The following is a 22,115-nucleotide window of genomic DNA, read 5'->3' as shown; positions in this document are numbered from 1 at the left end:
TTGATGGCTGAGAGGGTGAGGGGCTGGTTTGGTGATGGGCTTGGTGTTGCTGACGTTCAACATTTGACATCCAGGTCTGTGCACGTTGGCCGCCGTGTCCTTATATGCAACACAGGTGACCTACGAGTTCTTCAGAGAGAGCACCATCCCCATCAACGCCAGGTGAGAGCCCGGCTCGGGGGATGCTCTTTATCTGAATCCCAGCTTGTCCCTGCCCTTCCCAAAGGACCTTCCCTCGCCAGTTTTGGCAACGCATGAGGTTGTAGGCAGATGGGCCACACGGGGTGGGACCCATGCCACCCCACATCCGCCACGTTGCAGAAGATCTCCCCAACGCTAGAGCTTCAGTCAGTACTGCCACCAACGTCACGCTGGGACAGAGTAAGAGCACTCAGGTGGAGTTTCAGCCCAAGGGAGGATTAAAGCACGGGGAAATGTAGCTGATCCAGCCAACGTGAAAGATGGGGATGGCCAGAGAGAAGAGCAACCAACATCTGCCTCGCCGCCACCCGTAGACTCATCAGGGCTTCGAGCATCCTTGCATCCATGGGGTTCTCATCTCAGTTTGCACCTTTGCCTTCCCTGCCCCCCTCCCTGATGCTCCCCTCTCTCCCTCTTCTGCTGCAGGTACGAATTCGGCTCGGCTCTCTTCATCGGCTGGGGGGCCGCCAGCCTCACCGTGCTGGGGGGCTCCCTCCTGTGCTGCTCCTGCCCCACCAAGGAGCGGCAAGGACAGCAGTACTACCGGCAGTCACAGCCTTCGACGGCTCGGGAGTACGTCTGATCCCTAACCCTGCCCTCCTGCCGCCCAGCTCCTCCCTCCCCTCCCAAAACCAGGCGAGACCTCGGCGCTCCCACCCCACGTGGTCCCTGGATGCCCCATGAGACCTTTCTCCTCCTTGTCTCCCAGGTTTCAGTGCCGTTTGCAGCGCCATTCTCTAAAATAGGGGGGGTTTGGGGTATCCTAGCTCCCATATCCATCCTTGTCAGGCTCCCCCCAGCCGGGTGGGTTAGCCGGGACCATGAGTGGCTGGACCATGTCCGTCTGTCACGCGGATGCGGCAGGGTGATGGCGGTCCTGGCGGGGGCACGGTGCCAGTCCCAGCAGGGTTCTGTCACACAGAAGCACTTTGTGCTGTCGCCCCCCTCCCCTGCATCCTGCAGCCCTGTTTTGAGGAGCAAAGCTGGGGGTGCCTGGCTTTCCCAGGATGAAGCTGCTGCCCACCTCCACCAGCCCCAGCCCCACCCAGAGCTCGAGCATCCCTGCACCCCGCTTTTGGCAGAGGGATGCTTTTGGGGTGCAAGTGTTCCCCCATCTCATTGCTACCCAGAAACAACAGTTTTTTATAATTAGTCTTAATTCTTGATTCAAGCAGACGAGGAATTAGAAGCCGTGCGGCTGCTGGTGCTCCAGCTGAGCTCTGCCAGCTAAAATCTGCCCTGGGCTCATTTCTCACCAGGCACAAGTATGTGGCCTTGTTAAGCAGAAGAATAAATGGCGTTGGGCAGATTAAAGCAGGCAAAAAGGGGGCTTTGAACACAAAGCAGTGGTTTGTTTTTATTTTTGCTGCCCAGTGCGGCTATTTCAGGTAGCAGATGGACAGACCTGTGGATTTTGATGCCTCCCCGCTGTGTCCAAATCCCTCTTCCCCTGACAGGACCCCCTGGAGCAGGCGGTGAAGTCATCAGATGCCAACGTGCTAATTGCCTCCACCTCTGTGTGCCTTGTCTCAACTGCCACTAACCATTCTGCCAGCGCTGCAGCTCCAGCTTCAGCCGTAATCCCCCCTCCCAAAAACCTCCCTTACCTCTCCCCACCTATCCCTGTTGCACGTGCGATGCCAGCGAACCTGCAGGAAAAAACAGTGCAAATGATCCAAAGAGCTTGACTCTATATTATTATTATTATTATTATTATTTTTTAATCCCAAATAGCTAAAGTAGCTGAGTTTTTTAAATTTCGTTTTCCTCTCTCTTTTACTTCATTTTCCTCAACTTTATTTTATGCCCATGTGCTGCTTTGGGCCCTGGTCCATGCCGGAGGGGACGCGATGCGATTTCAGCCTGGGGCGGGGGTGATTTCTCCCTCCCACGTGGGACTAACAGCCCTTTTTCTCTTTTAAATTGCAGACCCCCTGTAAAAATGTCTTCTTCACCCATCAGGGGAGAGCAGTGCTTGTAGTCTGTCTTCACCCATCGGGTGCTCGGTTGGCTGAACCCAACTTAGGGGGTTCCCCTCCAAAAATACCCACCCAAAGCCATGGCAGTGAGGATTGAAAAGGAAACTCGTGCTTTAAAAAAAAAAAAAAAAAAATCGATCAAAAAGGCATTTTTCTCTCGAGAACACAGCATGGCGTAGAAGAATGGTTTTATTCTTTTTAATACAAAACTGCTTTAACTTTCCTATGGGATGCGTGGCCACAGGAATGGGGCCGGTTGGGATTTTTAAATGCTTTTTTTTTTTTTTTTCCGATTGTTTGTACTAAAAATTGCGATTCAGTGGTATTAAAATATTTCCAGTCATGGGCATCTTTCTAAAATCGTCTCTTTGTTCTCCCCAGAGCTGGGCCAGTCCCATGCAAGCGACTCCTTTGCTGGGTCAAAGCCACTTCGGCAGCATGGGCCAGGCAGGAGCCCCATGCTGAACAGCTTTTTGCCCCCCTGGGCAGGTGCTAGCCAAGTAGCTCGAGTCTTCTGCTGTGGGTCGCTCTCGAAGGAGGGGACGTGGCCTAAAAAATGGCTTAATTTGAGGCTGAACCCATGGAAAAGCCCAGAGGGTCCCATGCAGCAGGGCTGCACCCAGCATCTCGTGCTTGCAGCCACCACTTGATCCCTCTGCAGGGCTCGTCCCAAGGCTGAAGTGGCGCCATTGTCCTCTTATTGCCCCTCTTATGGACCCTCAAAGCTGGCCTCTCCCTTATTTTCTTCTATTTTCTGTGAATTCAGAGCTGGGTTGTGCCTAATTGGGCACTTTGCTAATTTAAGCTGATTTTTGCCTTCCCCACAGGGGGGCAGGACCCCTTCCCCCAGGATGCTCTTCCTGGTTTTCCTTGGGGGATGATGCTTTCCAGCCGGGATTTCACATGGCTGGTGTCTTATCTCAGCATCCTCATCCTGCGCGTGGCACCTGGTCCACAAATCCACCCCATCCCATCTCCAAAAGCAGGGATTTGGGGTCGTGGTGGCTCCTGTGACATCTCTATGGGTCACCCGAGGGCTCCCTGGGGATGGACACCCGGGCTGGAAGCGTATCAAAGAGGGGGGTGGGAAAATAGCTGAGCAGCAATAACGTGGTCGGGGGTATAAAGGCCCCCACTGTCCTCCGGACAATCCCTCGTGTGTTTTGCACAGGGCAAAGCAGGATAAAATATGGGAACAGGATGCCGGGCTTGCTGCGATATGGGGGATCTGCCTCTGTCCACATCGCATCCAGGCTAATGCATGTCCCGTTCCCCCCACACACTGCACTTTTTTTATTTAGTAAAACTGGTATGAGGCACAATATTTCGGTTTCTGGTCACACCTCTTGCTTGCATCCAACCCCCTGTGGAAGAATATTCATTTTTAACTAGGCAGAAATGAGGGGAAAAAGGAAAATGACACCCCCCCCCAGGGGCCACGATCGCAGCAAATCTCACCAAATTGACATGGCACTGAAATTCCACGTAAATAAGAGTGTGTGGGGGGGGGGAATTGCCTTTTTTGCTTAAAAAATAAATTGAAATAATTTTTAAATCCATTTAAGTGCCCCTTGTTAGATTTGGCACGAAGGTGTTTCTGCGACAGCGCTGCCCTTGGCCGGGGGGCCACATGCAGAGGGACTTTTCTCATGCCTCTGAGCCAGGACTGGTTTTATTCGATGACGGGTTTATTCATTTTTATTCATTTTTACTTGTTGGCCTGCCCCACCGGCATCTGCAGAGTCCTCTCCACCCCTGTGAGCTGGTGCCCTCAAAGAAAACCCCTTCATCTCTTTTGGTTTTCTTTTCCTCCCAGCCACAGCAGGTTTGTGCTGCATAACTTGTGCTAAAACACAAAGATTTGGATCTCCTGTCAGCACCATTTTTTTCACACAGGGGTTTTGCAAACCTCATGGGGCAAAAGATCTGATTTTCACCTTCATTAACCGGGGAAATGATCTTAATTATTCAACTGCTGATAGACCTGCCCCTCTGCTTTTCAACCTCCCAAAAGGTTTCAGTCAACACTCAGCGAGGCAGATTGTTCGATGTATCATAAAGTGATGGTTCAGATGAGCATAAAATAAAAATAAACCCATTTCCTAAGCATCACCAGGGCATGCAGCTGCAGCTTTGTATTGCACCAGAACTGCATGTCGTGGATGTCCCAGTACCATAAATTCCTGAGCTGTAAATGTTGGAAAACGAAGGTACGCAAACCCTCGTGGATGTTTTTGCAAGTTTGTAGATGACACCAAGCTGAGTGGTGTGGTTGACACACCAGAAGGACAGGATGTCATCCAGAGAGACCTGGACAAGCTGGAGAAGTGGGGCCTGTGTGAACCTCATGAGATTCAACAAGGCCAAGTGCAAGGTCCTGCACCTGGGTTGGGGTAACCCCTGGTATCAATACAGGCTGGGGGAAGAAAGGATGGAGAGCACCCCTGCCGAGAGGGACTTGGGGGTACTTATGGATGAAAAGCTGGACATGAGCTGGCAATGTGCGCTGGCAGCCCAGAAGCCAACCCTGTCCTGGGCTGCATCAGAAGAAGCGTGACCAGTGGGGCGACAGAGGGGCTTCTGCCCCTCTGCTCTGCTCTGGTGAGACCTCACCTGGAGCCCTGCATCCAGCTCTGGAGCCCTCAGCACAAGAAGGACATGGAACTGTTGGAGCGGGTCCAGAGGAGGGCTACTAAAATGATCCGAAGGCTGGAGCCCCCCTCCTATGAGGCCAGGCTGAGAGAGTTGGGGTTGTTCAGCCTGGAGATGAGAACACTGCGGGGAGACCTGATTGTGGCTGTTCAGTGCTTAAAGGGGACCCATAGGAAAGGTGGGGATAATCTTTTCAGCAGGGCTGGTTGTGACAGGACAAGGGGTGATGGTTTTAAACTAAAACAGGGCAGGTTTAGACTGGATATAAGGAAGAAATTCTTTACAATGAGGGTGGTGAAACACTGGCGCGGGTTGCCCAGAGAGGTGGTGGAGGCCCCATCCCTGGAAACATTCAAGGTCAGGTTGATGGGGCTGTGAGCAACCTGGTCTGGTTAAAGATGTCCCTACTCCCTACAGGGGGGTTGGACTGGGTGACCTCTAAAGGTCCCTTCCAACCCAAAACATTCTATGATTCTATAGTTTTCAGCACTAGTTCACCGCTATATTCAAGCATTGGACCTGCCATGTGCCGAAATCCCAGGAAAACAGGATAACCCCAAATAAAACCACAGCAGTCGCACATGTCAAGCACATGGGTGCCCCTGCAGGGCTGAAGCTCGAGGATTTGCCAAGAGCCTGGTGGCTGCCAAAATCCCCACAGTTCAATACTGCAGAGGATTATCTAGAGGGGAAAACCCCCAACAACCCCAAACAAAGCTAAAAACCCAAGTGCATTGCTTAAATACAACCTGTGAAGGAAATAGGGATGGGTTTTCCGTGGGTCTTGGAGACGAGGGGGTAGCAATGGCTGGGAGTCACAGGGCACAGCTCATCCCAGGGATGTGTTGCGAGAAAGCAAGAGCAAAAGCTTTCTTTTTTTCCCCAGATAGTAGGGGATCAGGGAAAAAACCTGCAGTTTTTTGGGCAGCTCCAAGTGCCAGGCAGCTGGGGCACCACTTTCCAGGGTCACAAAAAGCTCCTCGGGCGCTGACCAGGCACATCAGAGCCATAAGCAACTGCAGTGGTTATCACTTGTTTTCCACTTAATGGGGGGGAAAAAATAAATGGTTGGCTGCATGCCTGGCCAACGGGGTTTAATTCTCTGCCTTGGATTTTGGCTGCTTGCTGCGGCCACCTCCACCCCTCTGACTCTCTTGCACCAGTCCTGGGGACCCAACATGTCTTAGGCCACTCTCTCCTAGGCAGTAATTAAAAGGTCTAATTAAAAACTGTGGGATGTTCGCCCAGGACACAGAGTCCCCCACCTAGGGAGCGTTCCCAGTGGGTTCCCACAGGTTTCCCCACGTGATAATTTTTTGGGGCGGCTCCATTTCCAACCTATTACCGTTTTAACCACAGGGATGCCCGTCACGCCTTGGAGCACGAAGCCCATCCGACGTGGCTTGGAAAAACCTTAAATAGCCCAGCACAGGCTCTGGCAGGCGTTGCATTTCCCTGGCTCCATCAGGTGGGTCAGGATCAAATCCCACCAGCACTCAAAAGCCTTCAACACCCACGTCCCAGCCTCAGCCATCAAAAAGCTTTTGCCATCGTCCCACCCCAGCCAGGATGAGCCTACGGTGAAGGTAATGCCTGCCTCCCCAAACCCTTTTTATTTATTGCTAACAGGGTTCAGAGCTGTTTTTTACCGGGGTTAAGGATTTCTTTCTTTTCTTTTCTTTTTTCTTGCTCATGTAACTCAACTGGCTGAATGGATTTTCCTCAAAGGCTCCAAACCAGCAAGGGTCTAGTAGAAAAAATGAGGTTATGAAGAGTTAGCTCAGAGGGGAGCCTGGGAAATTAAAAAACCCACTGTAAATTGGGGTCTAGGAGGCCACTTGTTAATAACACTGAGTGAAGCCGATGGAAATACTCAAAGAGCCAGGGGGAGTGGCACCTCTGCTCCCAGCGACGTCCCAAGAGGGGAGGTGATGGGAGATCCTGCACACGGGGTGCGGGAACCGTGACCCTCCTTCGCAGCGCTGCCCCGCGGGGAAGCCTGTGCCACGCCAGGGTGGGCAGCAGCTGGCTGACGGTCACAAACTCGGTCACAAACTCTGCGTCGTGAAGAGTCACCCCCCCCACGATAATTAACCCATGCAGCTCAGAGACCCATCTGGTCTTATTAATTAACCCACTAACCACCCTCTGCTCAAAGGGCTGCAGCAGTGGTTGCAACTTCAGATGCTAAAATATTTAGTGTCTTGAGTTGCAAAATACAGCAAAGCCGGATTCATGGCCAGGCTGTGCAGATACAATGTCCTCTGCTCCTGACCTCAGGCACAGCTCCCCTCTCTGCAAAGTCCCTCCATCTCTGGCAAGGATGAAAAACAGATGGTCCCATCCCTTCTGGTCTTCAGGAAGCCTCAGCAGCGCCCAAGGGCACCCACATCAAGCCCCAGCAGCCATCATCCACCTCCCTAATGGGAGATGCTTTCTTTGGGCTTGCTGCTTGAGGTTAAGACATCTCCAAAAAAAAAAAAAGGCAAGAAAGGGGAGGGGGCCTTCCAACCCACTAACCACCCTCTGCTCAAAGGGCTGCAGCAGTGGTTGCAACTTCAGATGCTAAAATATTTAGTGTCTTGAGTTGCAAAATACAGCAAAGCCGGATTCATGGCCAGGCTGTGCAGATACAATGTCCTCTGCTCCTGACCTCAGGCACAGCTCCCCTCTCTGCAAAGTCCCTCCATCTCTGGCAAGGATGAAAAACAGATGGTCCCATCCCTTCTGGTCTTCAGGAAGCCTCAGCAGCGCCCAAGGGCACCCACATCAAGCCCCAGCAGCCATCATCCACCTCCCTAATGGGAGATGCTTTCTTTGGGCTTGCTGCTTGAGGTTAAGACATCTCCAAAAAAAAAAAAAAGGCAAGAAAGGGCAGGTGACCTTCCCACCGAATCACATGGATGCGGGGATGGAGGCATCAAGAAAACCTCAGGGTATCAGGAGGAACATGCTCAGATCACAGATTTTGATGTTTTCCAGCAGCTCTTTATTCCCAAAGGACAAGTACTACTGGTGGGCAGCTTCAGATGATCTCTGTGGAAAAGAGGACATCTAGAGAGCAACCCGATGCGGGTACATCTCCACTGCAGAACTGATGTATCTCTGAAGGCCCTGCCTACATGCAAACCTGGTGGCCCAACCTCAGCTGAGGAGTGTTTTGGCAGCACTGAGGACCATGAGATGGGCCCCAGATGACTCATGGGGCTCCAGAGGTCACCCTGGCCTAGGTGGCACATTGTCCTTGGTACCTGGGAAGTGGCTCGAGCAGAGGTGGCGGACATCTCTGTGCCCTTGCAGGTAACCCCATGAGCGCAGCCTTGCAGATGACGGCGTTCGGTCTTGCTCTTCTCTCAACCCTCTTCCTGCTCCTTGCCACCTGCACCGACTGCTGGATGGTGAATGCTGATGACAGCTTGGAGGTGAGCAGAGCAACCACCTTCAAGGTTAGCAGTGGGGAGCAAGGTGGGTACCTTGGAATCCATGGGGCTGCACCGTGTCTCCATGGGCTTGGAAGAGGGACACAGTGGGACAAACCCACTGCTTTCTGCACGAGTTGGAGGATTAGAGGATGAGAGAGAGAGAAATGCTGGAGCAGAAGGAGGAAACAGAGAGTAAGGCATGGGTGGGGAGTCACTGGGACATGTCCAGCTGTGGTGGTGAGAGCCTGAAGATCTGCCTTGCTGGGCTGGGATATCCCTGGGGAGCTGGGGTGCTTTTTGGTGCTTTTTGCTTGAGTGCCTTTCTCCTGCTTCCAGGTAAGTCACAAATGCCGGGGGCTTTGGAGGGAGTGTGTCACCAACATGCAGGACGGGGTCAGGACCTGTGACCAGTATGACTCCATTTTGGCAGACCATCCAGGTAAGTTGGTGTGTCTTGAGGCATTTTTTAAGTTCACAGTGAAGAGTTTTCCCCCTTCCCTTTTTGAGATGATCCTCATTGCAAAGGGCTGACCTCCATCAGTTAGCAACGCAAGCCCAGGGCTTCTCTCGGTCTCCTGCCTCACAAACATGACCTGGACAGCAACCCATGGGCCAGCCAGATCTGCCATGGGGTCATCAAGCAGGAGAGAGGCCATGAGGCTGTGCCACCTCACCACAAAGGTGTTTTGGCACACAGAGCCCAGGTGCAGCTCCTACCCCACATCGCATGGTGGGATTTGCAACCCCATTGATGTTGCATGAGGGGGTGAGGACTGTTCCCACTGGCCAAGGACTTGCGTCAGCTCACAGACAGTCATCTCATGGCGTGGAGCCTTCTCCTGGCCTGCACAGGGCACATCAGGCCCGCCACAGAAGAATCCTCGTATAGGGTGATGACATGGGACAACACAGATTCAGGCAGCGGAGAAGGGGACAAGAAGTCAGCATGGACTAAGTCGGGCTGCTCTGGGGAAAAAGCTTCATAGAGAGAAGTGACCTTGCACGCAGCTGGTGATGTCAACCGTGCCAGCTCTCCTATTTTTCGCTGCTGTGTTGACACCCGCTGTTCAAAACTCCAGCTACACAACCTGGGAGTTAAAACCAGGCAGTCTGGACAGCAGCATCTTCTGTCCAAGCCTGAGCAAGGAGTCTTGAGTAGGTGGCCACATCCCAGGTGCTGACTGGGGCACCTTCAGTTGTTTGGTTTCTTAAACTGGTCTAATAATGGGCTTATTGAGTCTTGCTGCAAGGTTTCAGACAAGCCTGATGAGCACATTGCCTACAGCACATGGGGTTGGTGGGTCCCAATGTAGAGATCTCCTATGGACGGGCCCACTGGCGAGCTGGCTGACTCTAGCAGGGACACAGGCAGCAATCTGGAGTGGGACACCAGTTCCTCTGACCATTCCTCAGTCCCCTTTCTGTTGTTTTTTATTTTTTTTCCATCCTGCACAGTGAAGATTGTGGTGACGCGGACCCTGCTGATTGCAGCAGACCTCCTGGCTGGCCTGGCTTTGGCTACATTGCTCCTTGGGCTCGACTGCATCAAGTTTCTCAAGGAAGAGCCTCGTGTCAAACTGAAGATGTGCTATGGGGCCGGTGTCATCCTCAGCATTGGGAGTGCGTGGCTGGGAGAGCTCGGGGGCCAGCTGGACCTTGTGGCCTGTGGGAAGCTGGGAGCTAGGGGCCCCTCCTCAGAAGGATGGGGTGAGCATGGGGTGGTTGTATGGCTCTTTCTTAACTGGCCCCGTTCCTCCCAGGCATCCTGGGTCTTGTGGGCTCTGTGTGGTATGCGGTAGACGTCTACATGGAGAGAGCCATGCTGGTGTCGCACAACATCTTCCTGGGAGTCCACTACGATTTTGGGTGGTCGTGCTGGCTGGGGATGGCTGGCTCGACAGGCTGCTTCATGGCGTCCGTCCTGCTGACCTGCTGCCTCTATGCCTGTGCAGGTCAGTCTGCCCTGTCCCCCCCAAGCCCACCTGAAGTAGCCTTTTGCCCTGCAGGGATGTATGTGGGCTGAAGGACCTGCTCAGAGGGTGCAGGCTCTTCTTGCAGGGTCCAACCAAATCAAGGGGAACCCCTTCCCAGCTGGCCTGTGCACCCTGACTGGGGGGGCTGGGTCATGCCAGGCAGGACTGGGCTGAGCGAGGACCACATAAGCCCCGTAAGGGCATAGAGGAGGTGCAGAACTGCTCCTTCCACAGCTGTGGGACCTCGAGGTGGTAGTGAAGGTGTGTTGACATCTTCCCAAAGCAGCAGCCATGCTGGAGCTGTATGACTGTGACCAGCTGAAGCCTGAGCTGGTGGCCGCAAGGATGTGCCAGTAGAAATCTGGCCGTCCCACCATCAGGGAGGTGGGGTGGGCAATGCCTCACCAGGCTTCACCTCCAGCCCTCACACCCACTGGGTGGAAGTCGACCCCACAGCACTGGCTGCCCGGCTTCACTTCTCCTGCCATGTCCCCCTGCTGTGGCACCCCTGAGCCCCCCTGCCACTGCCAGCTGTGACACAACCCCGACTCTTTTCCTGGCAGAACCCAGCAGCCGCTGGCAACCCCAGAGGCTTCCCCAGCCCCGAACGGCCACCAGCAAGATGTACGCCATGGACTCCCGCGTGTGATGGGCAGCAGCACCTCCCGCACCCGGCCCCACTGCGGGTGCACCCCCCCCAGGTCTGACCCCATTAAAGCACCATCACCTATACTGGGATGCCTCTGCGATTGCTTTAAGGCTGCGAGTGCAGCGTCCACGCGAGCTGTAGCTGTGGCAGCTGCAAAAAAGCAAGAGTGCTACAAGAAGTCACCCAGAGAGGGGGCTTTTTTCCCCCCTTCCAGCCAGATCTCACACAAATAAACACCAGAAAAGCGTTGCTTTAAGAAAGGATGCCCCCAGGTCCCCTGGGGACACTGTTGGGACATGGATCAGCCACTGCTTTGGAGGAACTCAGTGGAAAGCCTTTTCTGCGCAGAGCAACACTGACTCCACGTGGCTGGTGGCCCTGATCACTCACACACCAGCCCACCAGAAACCCCCTCTGCGCTCAGAAATTTGGCAGTACAAGGTTTGCATTTAAGAACTAGGTAAAGGTACTGGCCTGAAGCATTTCTTGTTGCCATGGAGCTACCAGCGGAGAGCTCTGTAGCCACACATCAGGCACAGGGAGGCAAGCCCTGCTGAAGCCTAATGGAGGTGGCTCTACCTGCAAAGGTGTGGAGTCCACACAAAAAGGCAGTTCTCTTCTCTGAGTGAACAATTATCCTTCCTCACTTGCAAACCGTTATGAAAACAAACCAGAAACCAAACCCACCACTACCACCTCCTGCCCCACACTTGCTGACTGCTCAGTCTTTGCCCCCACCCCATGGTTAGAACCATAGAATTGTTTAGGTTGGAAAAGACCTTTAAGATCATCCAGTCCAACCGTTACCCCAACCCTGCCATCAGTGCGCAGGAGCTGTCACAGCCTGGGGAAGCTGGGCAGAAAGCTCCCGGGGGAGGCGCTCCATGAACCCTCGGAGGTAGCAGAGCGAGCCCCGGACCTGAGCAGAGGTTGCCACAGGGCTACAGATTCCCTGCAAGGGGCAAGCAAGGAAGAGGCCGCAGGAGCCCTCCCCCAGCCCCAAGCTGTCTGCCCCAGGGACGTTGGGGCCATTTCTCACGTCACACGAAGCTGAAAAGCAGCAAACCTCTTGCCTCATTGCAGCTCCCGCGTCGGGCGCTAGGCAAAGACCGCTGGCCAGCCGCCGCGTCCCGCAGCATGGGAGGAAGCCTGCCAGGATTAGCGTAGGTTAAAGCAATGCCCCAGGCACCTGAAAAATGAAGAAATTGGATCACTGGGGCCATGTGACAGAAATAAAGAGCGTGACTGACAGCGCTGTTAAACAGCTCGGTGCCTGTGGTCCAAACCCCTCAAAAGCGGCCATCAGGCCACCGGTCAGTCACGTGTCACTGGGTGGCCGCGTCCCGACTACAGCGTGGTACTACAGCGTGGTACTACAGCGAGCGGTGGGGCTGGGTCAGTGGGAGAAACAGCTGAGGGTGGCAGAGCAGCCCCCGCGCTCGCCCTGAGATGAGCCCAACAGCTAAGCCAAGTCCAACAACTAAGCTGAGCCTGGCGCACACACGGCTGCTGCTGGAGGCTCTGCCTTTCAAACCCAGCCGGGACCCCGTGCTTTCCCTGGATTCCCCTTTCCACACACCAGGAGCGGGACAGCAGCAACGCTCGCAGCGACCCCGCTGCAAACACCCCACACCTGTACTCGTAACAACTCAAGAGCAGTTGTGCTCTGCTTGTCTCCAACAACAGCTTTTGGGGTTTTCCTTGTGCGGGTTTTAAGCACCCTCACATCACCTCAGCCTTGTGACGGGCACGTCCCAGCCGAGCTGCTCCAGCAAAGAGCTCCTGGAAACGCATCGGACCCACACCAGGCACCTCCCCTCTTCCCCCTCCCCACCCTTTCCACCCAGTTACAGCAGGGCTCAAATACTTTTAAATTCTTTTTTTTGGCTTTAATCTGTTTTGTGTTTTACCCCAACAGCCTCTGTGCTGAAGAAATAAAGCAGTCATTTTTCCCCCAAACCCTTTATGGACATTTCAAACCACTGACAGAGGAGCAGGTTTCAAACAACCACGCACACAGGGTAATTCTTTAAGACCTTTATTAACAGATGCTTGCAGTTTGACTTGAAAAAATCAGGTGTATATTTCATACAAATTAAAAATGAGGTTCTTAAAAATCTCAACTTGACCAGATATGAAACAATTTAAAAACCTTTAAAGGTATATTGAGAAAAAACAGGCTTTTAAAAAACGTGTTTATCGTTTCCAAAAGGAGACTTCTTTAGGTAAAAATAATAAAAACCCCATGCTGCATAGATAATGCAGATAGTTCGAGTAATCTGGTCAACAGCAAAAAGCAAGCACTTAAGGTCTTCAGTTCCAATTCTTTTGTTCATTTCTTATTGCTGGAATTTCATTTTCTTTTCTTCTTCATTTCTTAAGTCTTTTCTTTGATGACTAAACTGAAAGAGAGGAAAAAAAAAAAGGATGATGAGGCAGGCGTCGGAGGGCTGCGCGGGTGTTTTGTCTCCCAAGTCTCACCAGTTCTCACTGTGCCAACTGCCCCACACACACGAAAAAACACTTCCCAGCTACAGCTCTTTCATCAGCCCACCTCGCTGCCACCACCGGCCCGCTTTCAGTGGCCCAACCTGCCATCTCCCACGCAAAAGACTCCAGAAGAAGGCACCAAATTTCAAGGCAGAGGAATCCCGCCTACACCTCTCCCCACGCCGGCCTCCTGGGAGAGCTGCTCCCATCGGGCCCTGCAGGTGCCCACAGCTCCACACGGCGGGACTGGGTCTGGGAAGGGACAAACTGCAAGCTGACCCCTGAGAAGGCAGGAGGGCAACTGCCCACCTCCAGAAGAGCAACCGGGCATCCCCTCAGGGCTCCTCTGGAGCCCACGGTATCAAGAATCCGTCCAGCAGGTGTGAACCATTCAGTTGAACACCAGGATGAAACGAAGGTTCACATCATGAGCACAGAAAACACCGCAGGAGGCCTCAAGCAATCCCTCTGCACGACAGCGCCCCAGCCAGGGAAGGTCTGTGGCTGCTGGCGATGCCAAGCTACTGCCCAGCTCCTGTGTTCCCTGTTCGTGTGACTGCTCATCACCGCTCCCACCAGAGTCCAAATCAGTCCTTCCATTTGCCTGCCCTTCAGGCAACAGACACTACAGGAATGGGACGCGAGTGCTAGCAAGAGGAAACACAGGGAGAGAAAGGGGAAGGACAGAGGAAGGCAACCAGAAAAAGCAGAACAAGGAGAAAGAGACCTAGCAATGAAAATACTCTCAAATTAGCGAAACTCTCCATGAAGACCACACTGACCAAGTGCCAAGTCCCAGCCAGCCTACCTTGCAGCAAAACCAAATGTTTGAACATCAGCCTTCACGCAACCCTGGTAGGCAGCCATCCCCTCCAGCTGCGGTACCTCAACCACAGGCCCCCAGGCTGCGCCGTGAGAGGGACCAGTGCCTACCAGTTTCTTCCAGCACTTTTTTGTTTAGATAAAAAGCTGCTGCTGAGACGCTCTTGCAAATTCTGCCTCAACTTTCTGGAAATGAACACCTAGAGGTCTGAACACTCTTCACTTCCCTGTGGGACTGAGTGATTACAGAGCTGAGGACATCCCTGTGCCTGTTTTTCCCACCTGCTTTCCAAGTCACTGTACCAGCACCGCTGGAATTATCTTTTCTGGGTGGATGAAGACCACCATATGCCTGAACTACTGAGCACAGCCAAGATTTTAAGACTAACAGTATTCTAGGCAGTGACTCCATCAATGAAAATTAAAGCCTGGTAACCAAGTCCTCCCAATTCATCAGCACTTGCACAGCAAAGTCTCGCAGTTTCATTTTGTGGACAGTAGTGAGCAAGCTCACATGCATGGCCAGCTTGGTTACACAACACACACGAGCAAGAATAGCCCAAACCTTTTAAGGCAAAAAAATAAAAGTGTCAAAAGCACAAAGTCAGTCACCAAACTGTATCCTTGAGACCCTCCAGACACGCACCCGGATGATGGTAGAGATGGTAAGCCGGTATTTACTCAGCCCCGCCCTGCTCGGCCTCGGGAGCGGACGTATTCTCAGCTGGTGGTTCGGCTGCCTTCGTCTCTTTGCCATCTTGTGGTTTAGGGTTCTCTGGGCGTCTGCGTCGGTAGTTGAAGTTACGACGGTACCGACGTTGAGGTGGCTGCTGACTTTGGGTCTCATCCCCCTGGTTCTCTTTATCTTCTTCGTTTCCATCCTCTCTAGGCTGTCTTTGACGAGGAGGACCCCTGAAAGTCAAGCTAGGCTTTAACAATGCAGCATCTGACCATCGCCATGTTCTGTCTCTGTTGCTAAGAGGCAAGGTTAAAAAGAAAAGGTTGATCTGCAGCATACCTGCGAAATCGTGGTCTATATCCTCGGTACATGTTCTGCCTGACTGGTCTGCCTTGTTCTCCTGCACCCTGGTTGTCAGCACCCTGGAAGACATCAGGCAACAAACCACCTTAGCCACATGCCAAGGCCCATTAACACCACACCTTGTCAAGCCGTGAGGAAGATGACGGTTTAGGGGGCTGTCAGGGTAAGCCTGAGGTGTACAGCAAGGTGGTCAGAGGTCCTAGGGCACGCGAGTACACACCATTAGAATTTGTGCTTCTTCCAGTTAATCATATAGGAAGTTACCACAAATTCAAACACGCTCTGGTTTTTTTTTTTTAAAAGCTGTAACATTTAAGACCTTCAGCTTATCAACATCTGCTCCAACATTCCACCTTACTGCCCAACCTTAGCAAAACCATCTTGAGGATCCACAAAAAGCAGCAAGAAGCTGCGCCCCATCACCCTGCTCCAAAACAACCACACCAGTTCAGCATCACACTGCAAGCGAACGTTACCTCCACTATCTCTCCCTGAACGGGAGGGTTGGAATATTGTGGTCGACGCCCGTAGGGCCTACGCATATAGTAAGGTGGGTACCGCCGCCTGCGATAGGGACGGCGTTGCTGGGCTTGACCTTCTGGTATGTTCTCTGCTCCTTCGTTCTTTTCCCCACTCTCACTATTCTGGTAGTTTTGCTGGTAGTTGCGTGGAGGACCCCTACGACGTGGATATCGTCTGTAATGGTTACGGTCTGCTGCGTATTTGCTGCCTTGCACTGGAACTCCACCAGGACCTGTAACATTAGCTGCCTCCGCACCCTGAAGAGCAGGGATAGCGTTAGGTGGGTAAAACAGTCAGCATCAAATCAGTTATAGCGTAACATAATTCGGCACTGAGCAACAATTTACATCCACGTTGTAAAGCAATGAAAAACCATTCATCTCCTTGGATGTCAGCAGGCATTGACTCAAACCACAGGCACCACACCAAAGCCTGCAGACCAGGCTTTCCGTGCATGCTCAACACCCGAGAGACGCATTTACCTTTTCTCCTTCAACCACATCAAACTCCACGGTCTCTCCATCTCCTACGCTGCGGAGGTACTTCCTGGGGTTATTCTTCTTTATGGCAGTCTAACAACACAACATTGCAGAATTAAATTTACAGGCACAGCGTAGGAATGCTACTTAGCATATTTGAAGACTTTTTTTCAAAGATTAAGGAATCTGAGTATTTAGTATCTTAGGAGGAAGACCCTGTACTCCTGAAAAAGCAATTAAAACACCGTGAAAATCCAGGAAGCTATAAAGTTTACCTGTATTACTACTATAGTTCTGGCCCACCTGAAATGTGTAACATTTGACTAGAAACATCTGTCAACAACAACCCCGCCCCCCCCCCCCCAAAATACACACTGCCCATAGTGTCACTAACCAGAGTTTAGCATGGAACACCTCCACAGTACATATACATTCCTCTGAAGTATACACACCAATATATAAGCCTTTGCAATCCTACACTCAGATTTCCAACCGTTTCCCACACCACTGCAGCATGCGGTAGCCCACAGGCAAATGAGGCTGTCCCAAGCTATACAAACACAGCAACGGCCATAAACCAAGAGATTTCTTTCTCTGAGCCTTCCAATGCCATCGCTTCAGCCACGGTATTTACCAATTAATCACAGATCTACTCTAGCTGTGTATTATACACCAAGGATTAGCCCTTCTAAGGTGTCAGCACCAGACAAGGCCTCTGCATCAGTATCTGCATGTTAAATGACATTACTAGAAAACACTGAATTTCCCGTGCTATTCAGCAGTGGATTAAGTTTTTTGACAGATGAGTTAATACTCAAAATGCAGCACTCAGCCACATTCCACTTATCAAACACTAACTGAATAGGAACACAAGTGTAACAGCTTCACAAAAACTACCACCAACAGAATTTGACTAGATATTTTTCCCTGAAATGGAACAAAATCTATGGAAAAACATGCCTGCAAGCCTCAGCCTATAAAGCAGTGGTTTTAGGGTAAGACAGGGAAACTTTATTCCAACTGTAGCAGAGTGTAACAGCTCTTCATGAGACCCAAGCTTGATAACAGGGATGGGGAAAAAAAGCATATGCAGCTGGAACTCCTAAACCAAGCTGATTTCTTTCAGATAAGACGCCTAAAACTCTTCTATGGTGAAAACTATTACATTAAAAGAAATCATTGCTGAACTGTGCTTTTAGAGACACAGACAGTAGTCACATGGAAGTCCTGAAACCTGACTTGCAAGTCAAGGTCGCTTACAGGTTACCCTGCTTGCAAATTGAGTACTAAAGCCTGAAAGCTTCCCTTTGGGGTATATATTCCTGCCTCAGCACACAGAAACGCCGTAGGGTCGCTTGGCCTTTCTCCACTGCCCGTTACAGAATAACCTTTCATAAACAAATGCCTCTACATGTTACCAGCAATTCAGAGACAGCACAGGCGAGAAGCTGAGAGATGGCAAATCAAACTCAAGCCACAATGCTTTCCAGGGGTTACTTTTTCCTCCCTCTGTTCACAGCGTCAGCAGTACATCCCTAACTCAAAACAAAAGAACAATCCACGGGCTCCCAAACGCCACAAGTAAGCCATGCTCCGCTAAGAACTCTTTGTGGGCTGCTTCACAAGCGATCCTAAGACAGACAGGGGGAAAACCACAGAGCTGATCACAAGGTCTTACAAGTCCAACACAAAGGACTAAACTAAGGCCAACCTGCTCCAGGAAATTAAAGCACAAATGTGGCATGCAGTCTCACTCTGGTCTGGTTTCCAGAGGTTTACATGCTCCCCAGAGATAATATTTAAGTGTATGTATCAGTTTCATTGAAAAAGTATTATTAAAATGTTTTCAGGCTTTCATTGAAAGCCTGGAGTCATAAATTCCATAAACATTTTGCCTTAAGAAAAAAAAACAACCTCCACTGGCACTTCAGCCCTATTACAGCCCAATTAATTTCCCTTCCTGCTGCAAGCTTTTCATTTAAGCTTATTACCATATGCTTACTAACAGCTATATGAATCCACAAGGCAACTTAACTGGACTTCAAACAGTTATCCCCGAGTCAACAGAGCACACTTGCAGCCAGTGCAATTTTCATCGCTGCACAGCATCAGCCTGCTTGACCCCACACATCTCAGGGCGGACGCACGTGAATGTGCAAAACCCCCCAGGACAGGCAGGCTCTTCTGGCAATCCAGCAGCGAGAAACAGTTGTTTGTATTCAAGTAACGGTTCTTGGAAAGCACGAGGCTCTTTCGCAACTTCAATCCTACTCACACAGATCACGCATAGCGAGTTTCAGAGAGGTAGTAGGGTTCAGTTTCAGGGAAGTCTTACCTGATGGACAAACACATCTTCCTTGGTGTCATTCCTGCAAGACAACAGGAAATTGAAGTTCATGTGTGAAACACACACTAAGTTAGCCCAGTTTACAAATTCAGTCATTTGGGGAGGGGACAAAACAGAGAACTGTCAAGACAACTGGCTTTCAGGATCAGCCTTGCTCCTCAACCTGCTCTCAGCTGGTCCCCCACTAGCTCACTGCTTGAAGAGATTGTTAGGCAGCCTGTGCAAGGTCCAGAGCACAGGCTGAAGTTCGTAAGTTGCATGTGAACACGTTCTTCCTCCCTGCTGCACACCCCTTGACCCTTCACATCCCACTGATGGAGATGCTTGAAGAAAGAATACCTGAGAGCAAGCAGTCAGTCATTTCTGGCAGGGGGCTGTGCGGGAGATTGGCTATTGCAGTCTTTGAAACAAGCTATGATCTCACCGCTGCAGGCTCTCCAGTGACATCCTCTCAGCTTCGACAGCTCCTTCGTTTAAGGAGTAACAACACTAGCTGCCCACTGAAGGCGGCAGGGTTATTCAAGTTGCATTTGTGAGCACAAGACACAGAAGAGTTTGGGTTTCTCCCCTCACAAGAACCAGAAAGCAGATCAAGTCCGTACCTACACGAATCCAAAAGCATCCTTCAGCACCATCGTGATACAAGTTTCCACAATTACCACATCGGGTGAGGCTGGGCAACCACAACACCAACTGAAGTCAGAAAAGTTTCTGTTCTGCAGCAAAGAGGCACAGCCCAAACAGCCTCAGCGCTGGTTTGAGCACTGTACATGCCGTTTCCACCACTCATAACGTGCTTACAGCCATACAGCCCAGCTCGCACCATACCAACTGAACCTTGATGTGGTATTAGTTTCATTAGTCTGTGGAACGTTTTGAATCAATAGAAAAGTAGCTTTTATTCCCTAGAATGACTGGCCAAAGACATCGCAAAGCAAGCTTATGTGAAAATGCGCTCAGAATTGGAGAGCTTAGAGGTATGGGTGACAGAATAAAGAATTAAAAAAATTTTTTAAGAGAGAAAGCCAAGCATTCCTCACCCTTGGCTTTAAAACATGAGGATGACAATTAAGACTTTTCCAAAAACTCAGTCCAAGCTATGGCCACTCCATCAGACAGCACCAGTAAAAACAAGTCACCTTGTTTCCTCATGGAATTGATGCGTACAAGCCTCAAAGCCTACTGGAAAAAGGGAGTCCAGAGGCAGAGGAAGCAGAGCCAGTCTGACCATTGTGAGACAGCTGATCTCCATGATGCAGCATCCAGAAGCCCTTGCGAAGCCTGAGCCTAAATACTTTCTTCTTCACAACGCGAGATCTCTTACCAGATGCTCCAAAAGCTGAAAACCTTCAGAAGAGCCCAGTAACAGGTTTTCAGTTAAAAAAAAAAAAAAAAAAAAAAAAAAAAAAAAAAAAAAGGCGTTTAGCACACTTCTTCACTCTCAAACTGAAAAAAGGTGGTAGGAAGCACTGTCATCTACGCTCTGCAAGCGTGGACACTCTTGCCAGTTTGATTTTGGACAACCATACCAGATGCTTGTTTTTAAAGTCCTTTTGAAAATGCAATTTCTATTTAGGAGGACATTGGAGTTTTAGATCAACAACTGCGTTACATGGATATAGCTCAAGGTGCATACACGGTTAATTAAAAAAATTTACTGGTCGGTTCTGAAGCCCAGTGCCTGCCTTGCGATTCCTGATGGTGTTTTCCAGCAAGCACCTCTAAAGCAGCAAGCCTCCTGTCGCTTGGATGGTCTAACAGTAACAGTGATCGCTTTCTCAAAGAAAATTTGGACCAGTACAAGAGAAATCCTGATTCTGAAGGCCTACCGAGCCCTTTAGCTTATATTTGCACTAAACCATTCTCCCCTTAACAGAACCTCTAACACACAAAATAATAATAAAAAAAAGGAATCAGACAAGCAGACAGATTAAGAAAATGCCACTGTGTGTCCAGCAGAGCACTAAACACAAAGCCAGATATCAACGTGCAGCTCCAATTATGGTAAGACGACCAAGCCAGCGGCCTGTACATCCATTTATTATTTTGACAACTGTGAGAAACAATTGACAGATACTCAGAATTTAAACTCCTTTTTCAGAACAGTAACACACTTTTAACATTAAAAACACACAGGAAATACTTGATGTTAACGTGCACCTACATCAAAGCTAAATTTTAGTTCCAAAGCTAATTTTAGCTGCAAGCAAACCCGGCTGAAGCAAAGACAAGCAAGGGCGGCAGCTCCTTGTAAAGTTTCCCTTGGAGCAAGCCAGCAAGATTCCAGAGTTGAGGAAATGTCCTCCAGTTCGGTTCTCAGGCTGCGGCTCTAATCTCTTGATAACACAAGATCACACTGGGTTTCTCATTAAAAATGGCAACCTCAGGGATTAAACAGCTGCCAAATTAATGACTGGGGAAGCCATTCGGATGTCTTAACTAGCTGCTGCTGCCTCCCTGCTTGACTCACGTCACTGAGCATTTCCACTACCGAGGGAAACAGGAAAAAAGCCTTCCCTAAAGATAGAGTTTGTGGCCTAGGACTTCATAGGCGTTTACAAAAGCCAAAGATGCTAAAGCTTACAGCACTGACAACAACATTTAACCTTAAAACCTACAGGAAGAAAGCAAACTGGGCAGACTCAGAGTCAAGTTGTTAAAGCTGCGGACACAAAACCAATTAAGGAGCTTGGCAGACACTTCAGATTGGTAACAGACGGTTAAAGAAAAAAAACAAGCAATATTTAAAACAAACCTAAATAAAAGGCCCAATAAAAGCACCAGTATCTACACTTGCTTCCCTGAAGAGCGATTCCCAAGTCTTCTGCCAAATTCTGAAATGATGGGCCCAAGGTACTGGGTGTGTAAAGGAGAATGCTTCTTTGAAATCTGGCCTCTGCAAAATAACCTGTGGGGTTATTTTCTGGGGTGCCCTCCAGGACTGACGGGTACAAGAATCCCTCATTTTTCCAGAACCGGTTTGCAGAGCAATTCCAGGATTCCTCTACGACTGGATAGCTTGACTGATGTGCCTATTTTAAGTATTTACACAACTCTTTTAAGCGTTCTAGTTTGTCTTTAAAATCAACTACTGTCATATAAAGAATCTTCCAGGCACTTGTTTCTTGAGACCCCTTTAAATGCTCCAGTCTTACAACATAAATCCCAATTTTGCTCATTCCCCTGTACATTTAGGGTTTCCTCAAGAGTGTGCTTTTAACTACCAAGTGCTCACAGCAATTTTTGCTTGCGTTGATGTGGCTGAACTTCATGCAGTTTAAGCAAGTATTTTGTGCAGACTAACAGCTGGAAGACTTTTATGCCCTTAAGAGCAAGAAAAAAAAATAAAAAACCCCACAAAAACCCAGACCACCACAAATAAGAGATCTTAGCGTAAGGAATACTGCCCTGAAGATAAGCTCGCTAAGAGAGTACAGGCCAGCGCAATAAAAACCGACGGGGCAGGAGACCCCGGGGTGGAGGCAGGGCGCGTCCTAGCAGCTTCCTCCGCCAAGTGTCACCGCGTAGGGCGACAGA

General features: G+C 50.5%; 3 protein-coding genes across 3 annotated transcripts in view; 2 read left to right on the top strand and 1 right to left on the bottom strand.

Moving 5' to 3' along the window:
- LOC104131731 (claudin-19) overlaps positions 1 to 2,182 on the top strand; it is a 4,253-nt gene extending 2,071 nt beyond the window's left edge. Inside the window, exons 4-5 of the mRNA XM_009644937.2 lie at positions 628 to 774; positions 2,131 to 2,182. Of these exons, the coding sequence (XP_009643232.2) occupies positions 628 to 774; positions 2,131 to 2,182 (199 nt within the window). The remainder of the gene's footprint in view (positions 1 to 627; positions 775 to 2,130) is intronic.
- A 5,561-nt stretch (positions 2,183 to 7,743) lies between these two features.
- Positions 7,744 to 10,876, top strand: LOC104131730 (claudin-16). The gene is made up of 6 exons (XM_035900504.1): positions 7,744 to 7,768; positions 8,133 to 8,254; positions 8,591 to 8,693; positions 9,710 to 9,874; positions 10,015 to 10,264; positions 10,759 to 10,876. The coding sequence occupies exons 1-6, from the start codon at positions 7,744 to 7,746 to the stop codon at positions 10,874 to 10,876; spliced, it is 783 nt and encodes a 260-aa protein (XP_035756397.1).
- Positions 10,877 to 12,915: 2,039 nt separating this feature from the next.
- On the bottom strand, positions 12,916 to 19,945 carry YBX1 (Y-box binding protein 1). Its single transcript, XM_035900605.1, is given in 9 exon segments — positions 12,916 to 13,278; positions 14,835 to 14,879; positions 14,881 to 15,100; positions 15,207 to 15,289; positions 15,707 to 15,876; positions 15,879 to 15,915; positions 15,917 to 16,009; positions 16,235 to 16,324; positions 18,567 to 19,945. Coding segments are annotated over 9 exon segments (909 nt in total). The 5' UTR covers positions 18,675 to 19,945; the 3' UTR covers positions 12,916 to 13,215.
- Positions 19,946 to 22,115: the final 2,170 nt, after the last annotated feature.

The sequence above is a fragment of the Egretta garzetta genome, unplaced genomic scaffold, assembly GCF_000687185.1.
Source record: "Egretta garzetta isolate BGI_Z169 unplaced genomic scaffold, ASM68718v1 scaffold108, whole genome shotgun sequence".
Taxonomy (NCBI): Eukaryota; Metazoa; Chordata; class Aves; order Pelecaniformes; family Ardeidae; genus Egretta; species Egretta garzetta.
This window is presented reverse-complemented; position numbering and strand designations above follow the sequence as displayed.

Excerpts from the sequence above, each read along its gene's own strand:
- LOC104131730 (XM_035900504.1), top strand. The coding sequence starts at position 7,744 with ATGGAGGCATCAAGAAAACCTCAGG. Across the intron at positions 7,769-8,132 it reads GGCATCAAGAAAACCTCAGG|GTAACCCCATGAGCGCAGCC; the intron begins GTATCAGGAGGA and ends GTGCCCTTGCAG. Across the intron at positions 8,255-8,590 it reads ATGCTGATGACAGCTTGGAG|GTAAGTCACAAATGCCGGGG; the intron begins GTGAGCAGAGCA and ends TCCTGCTTCCAG.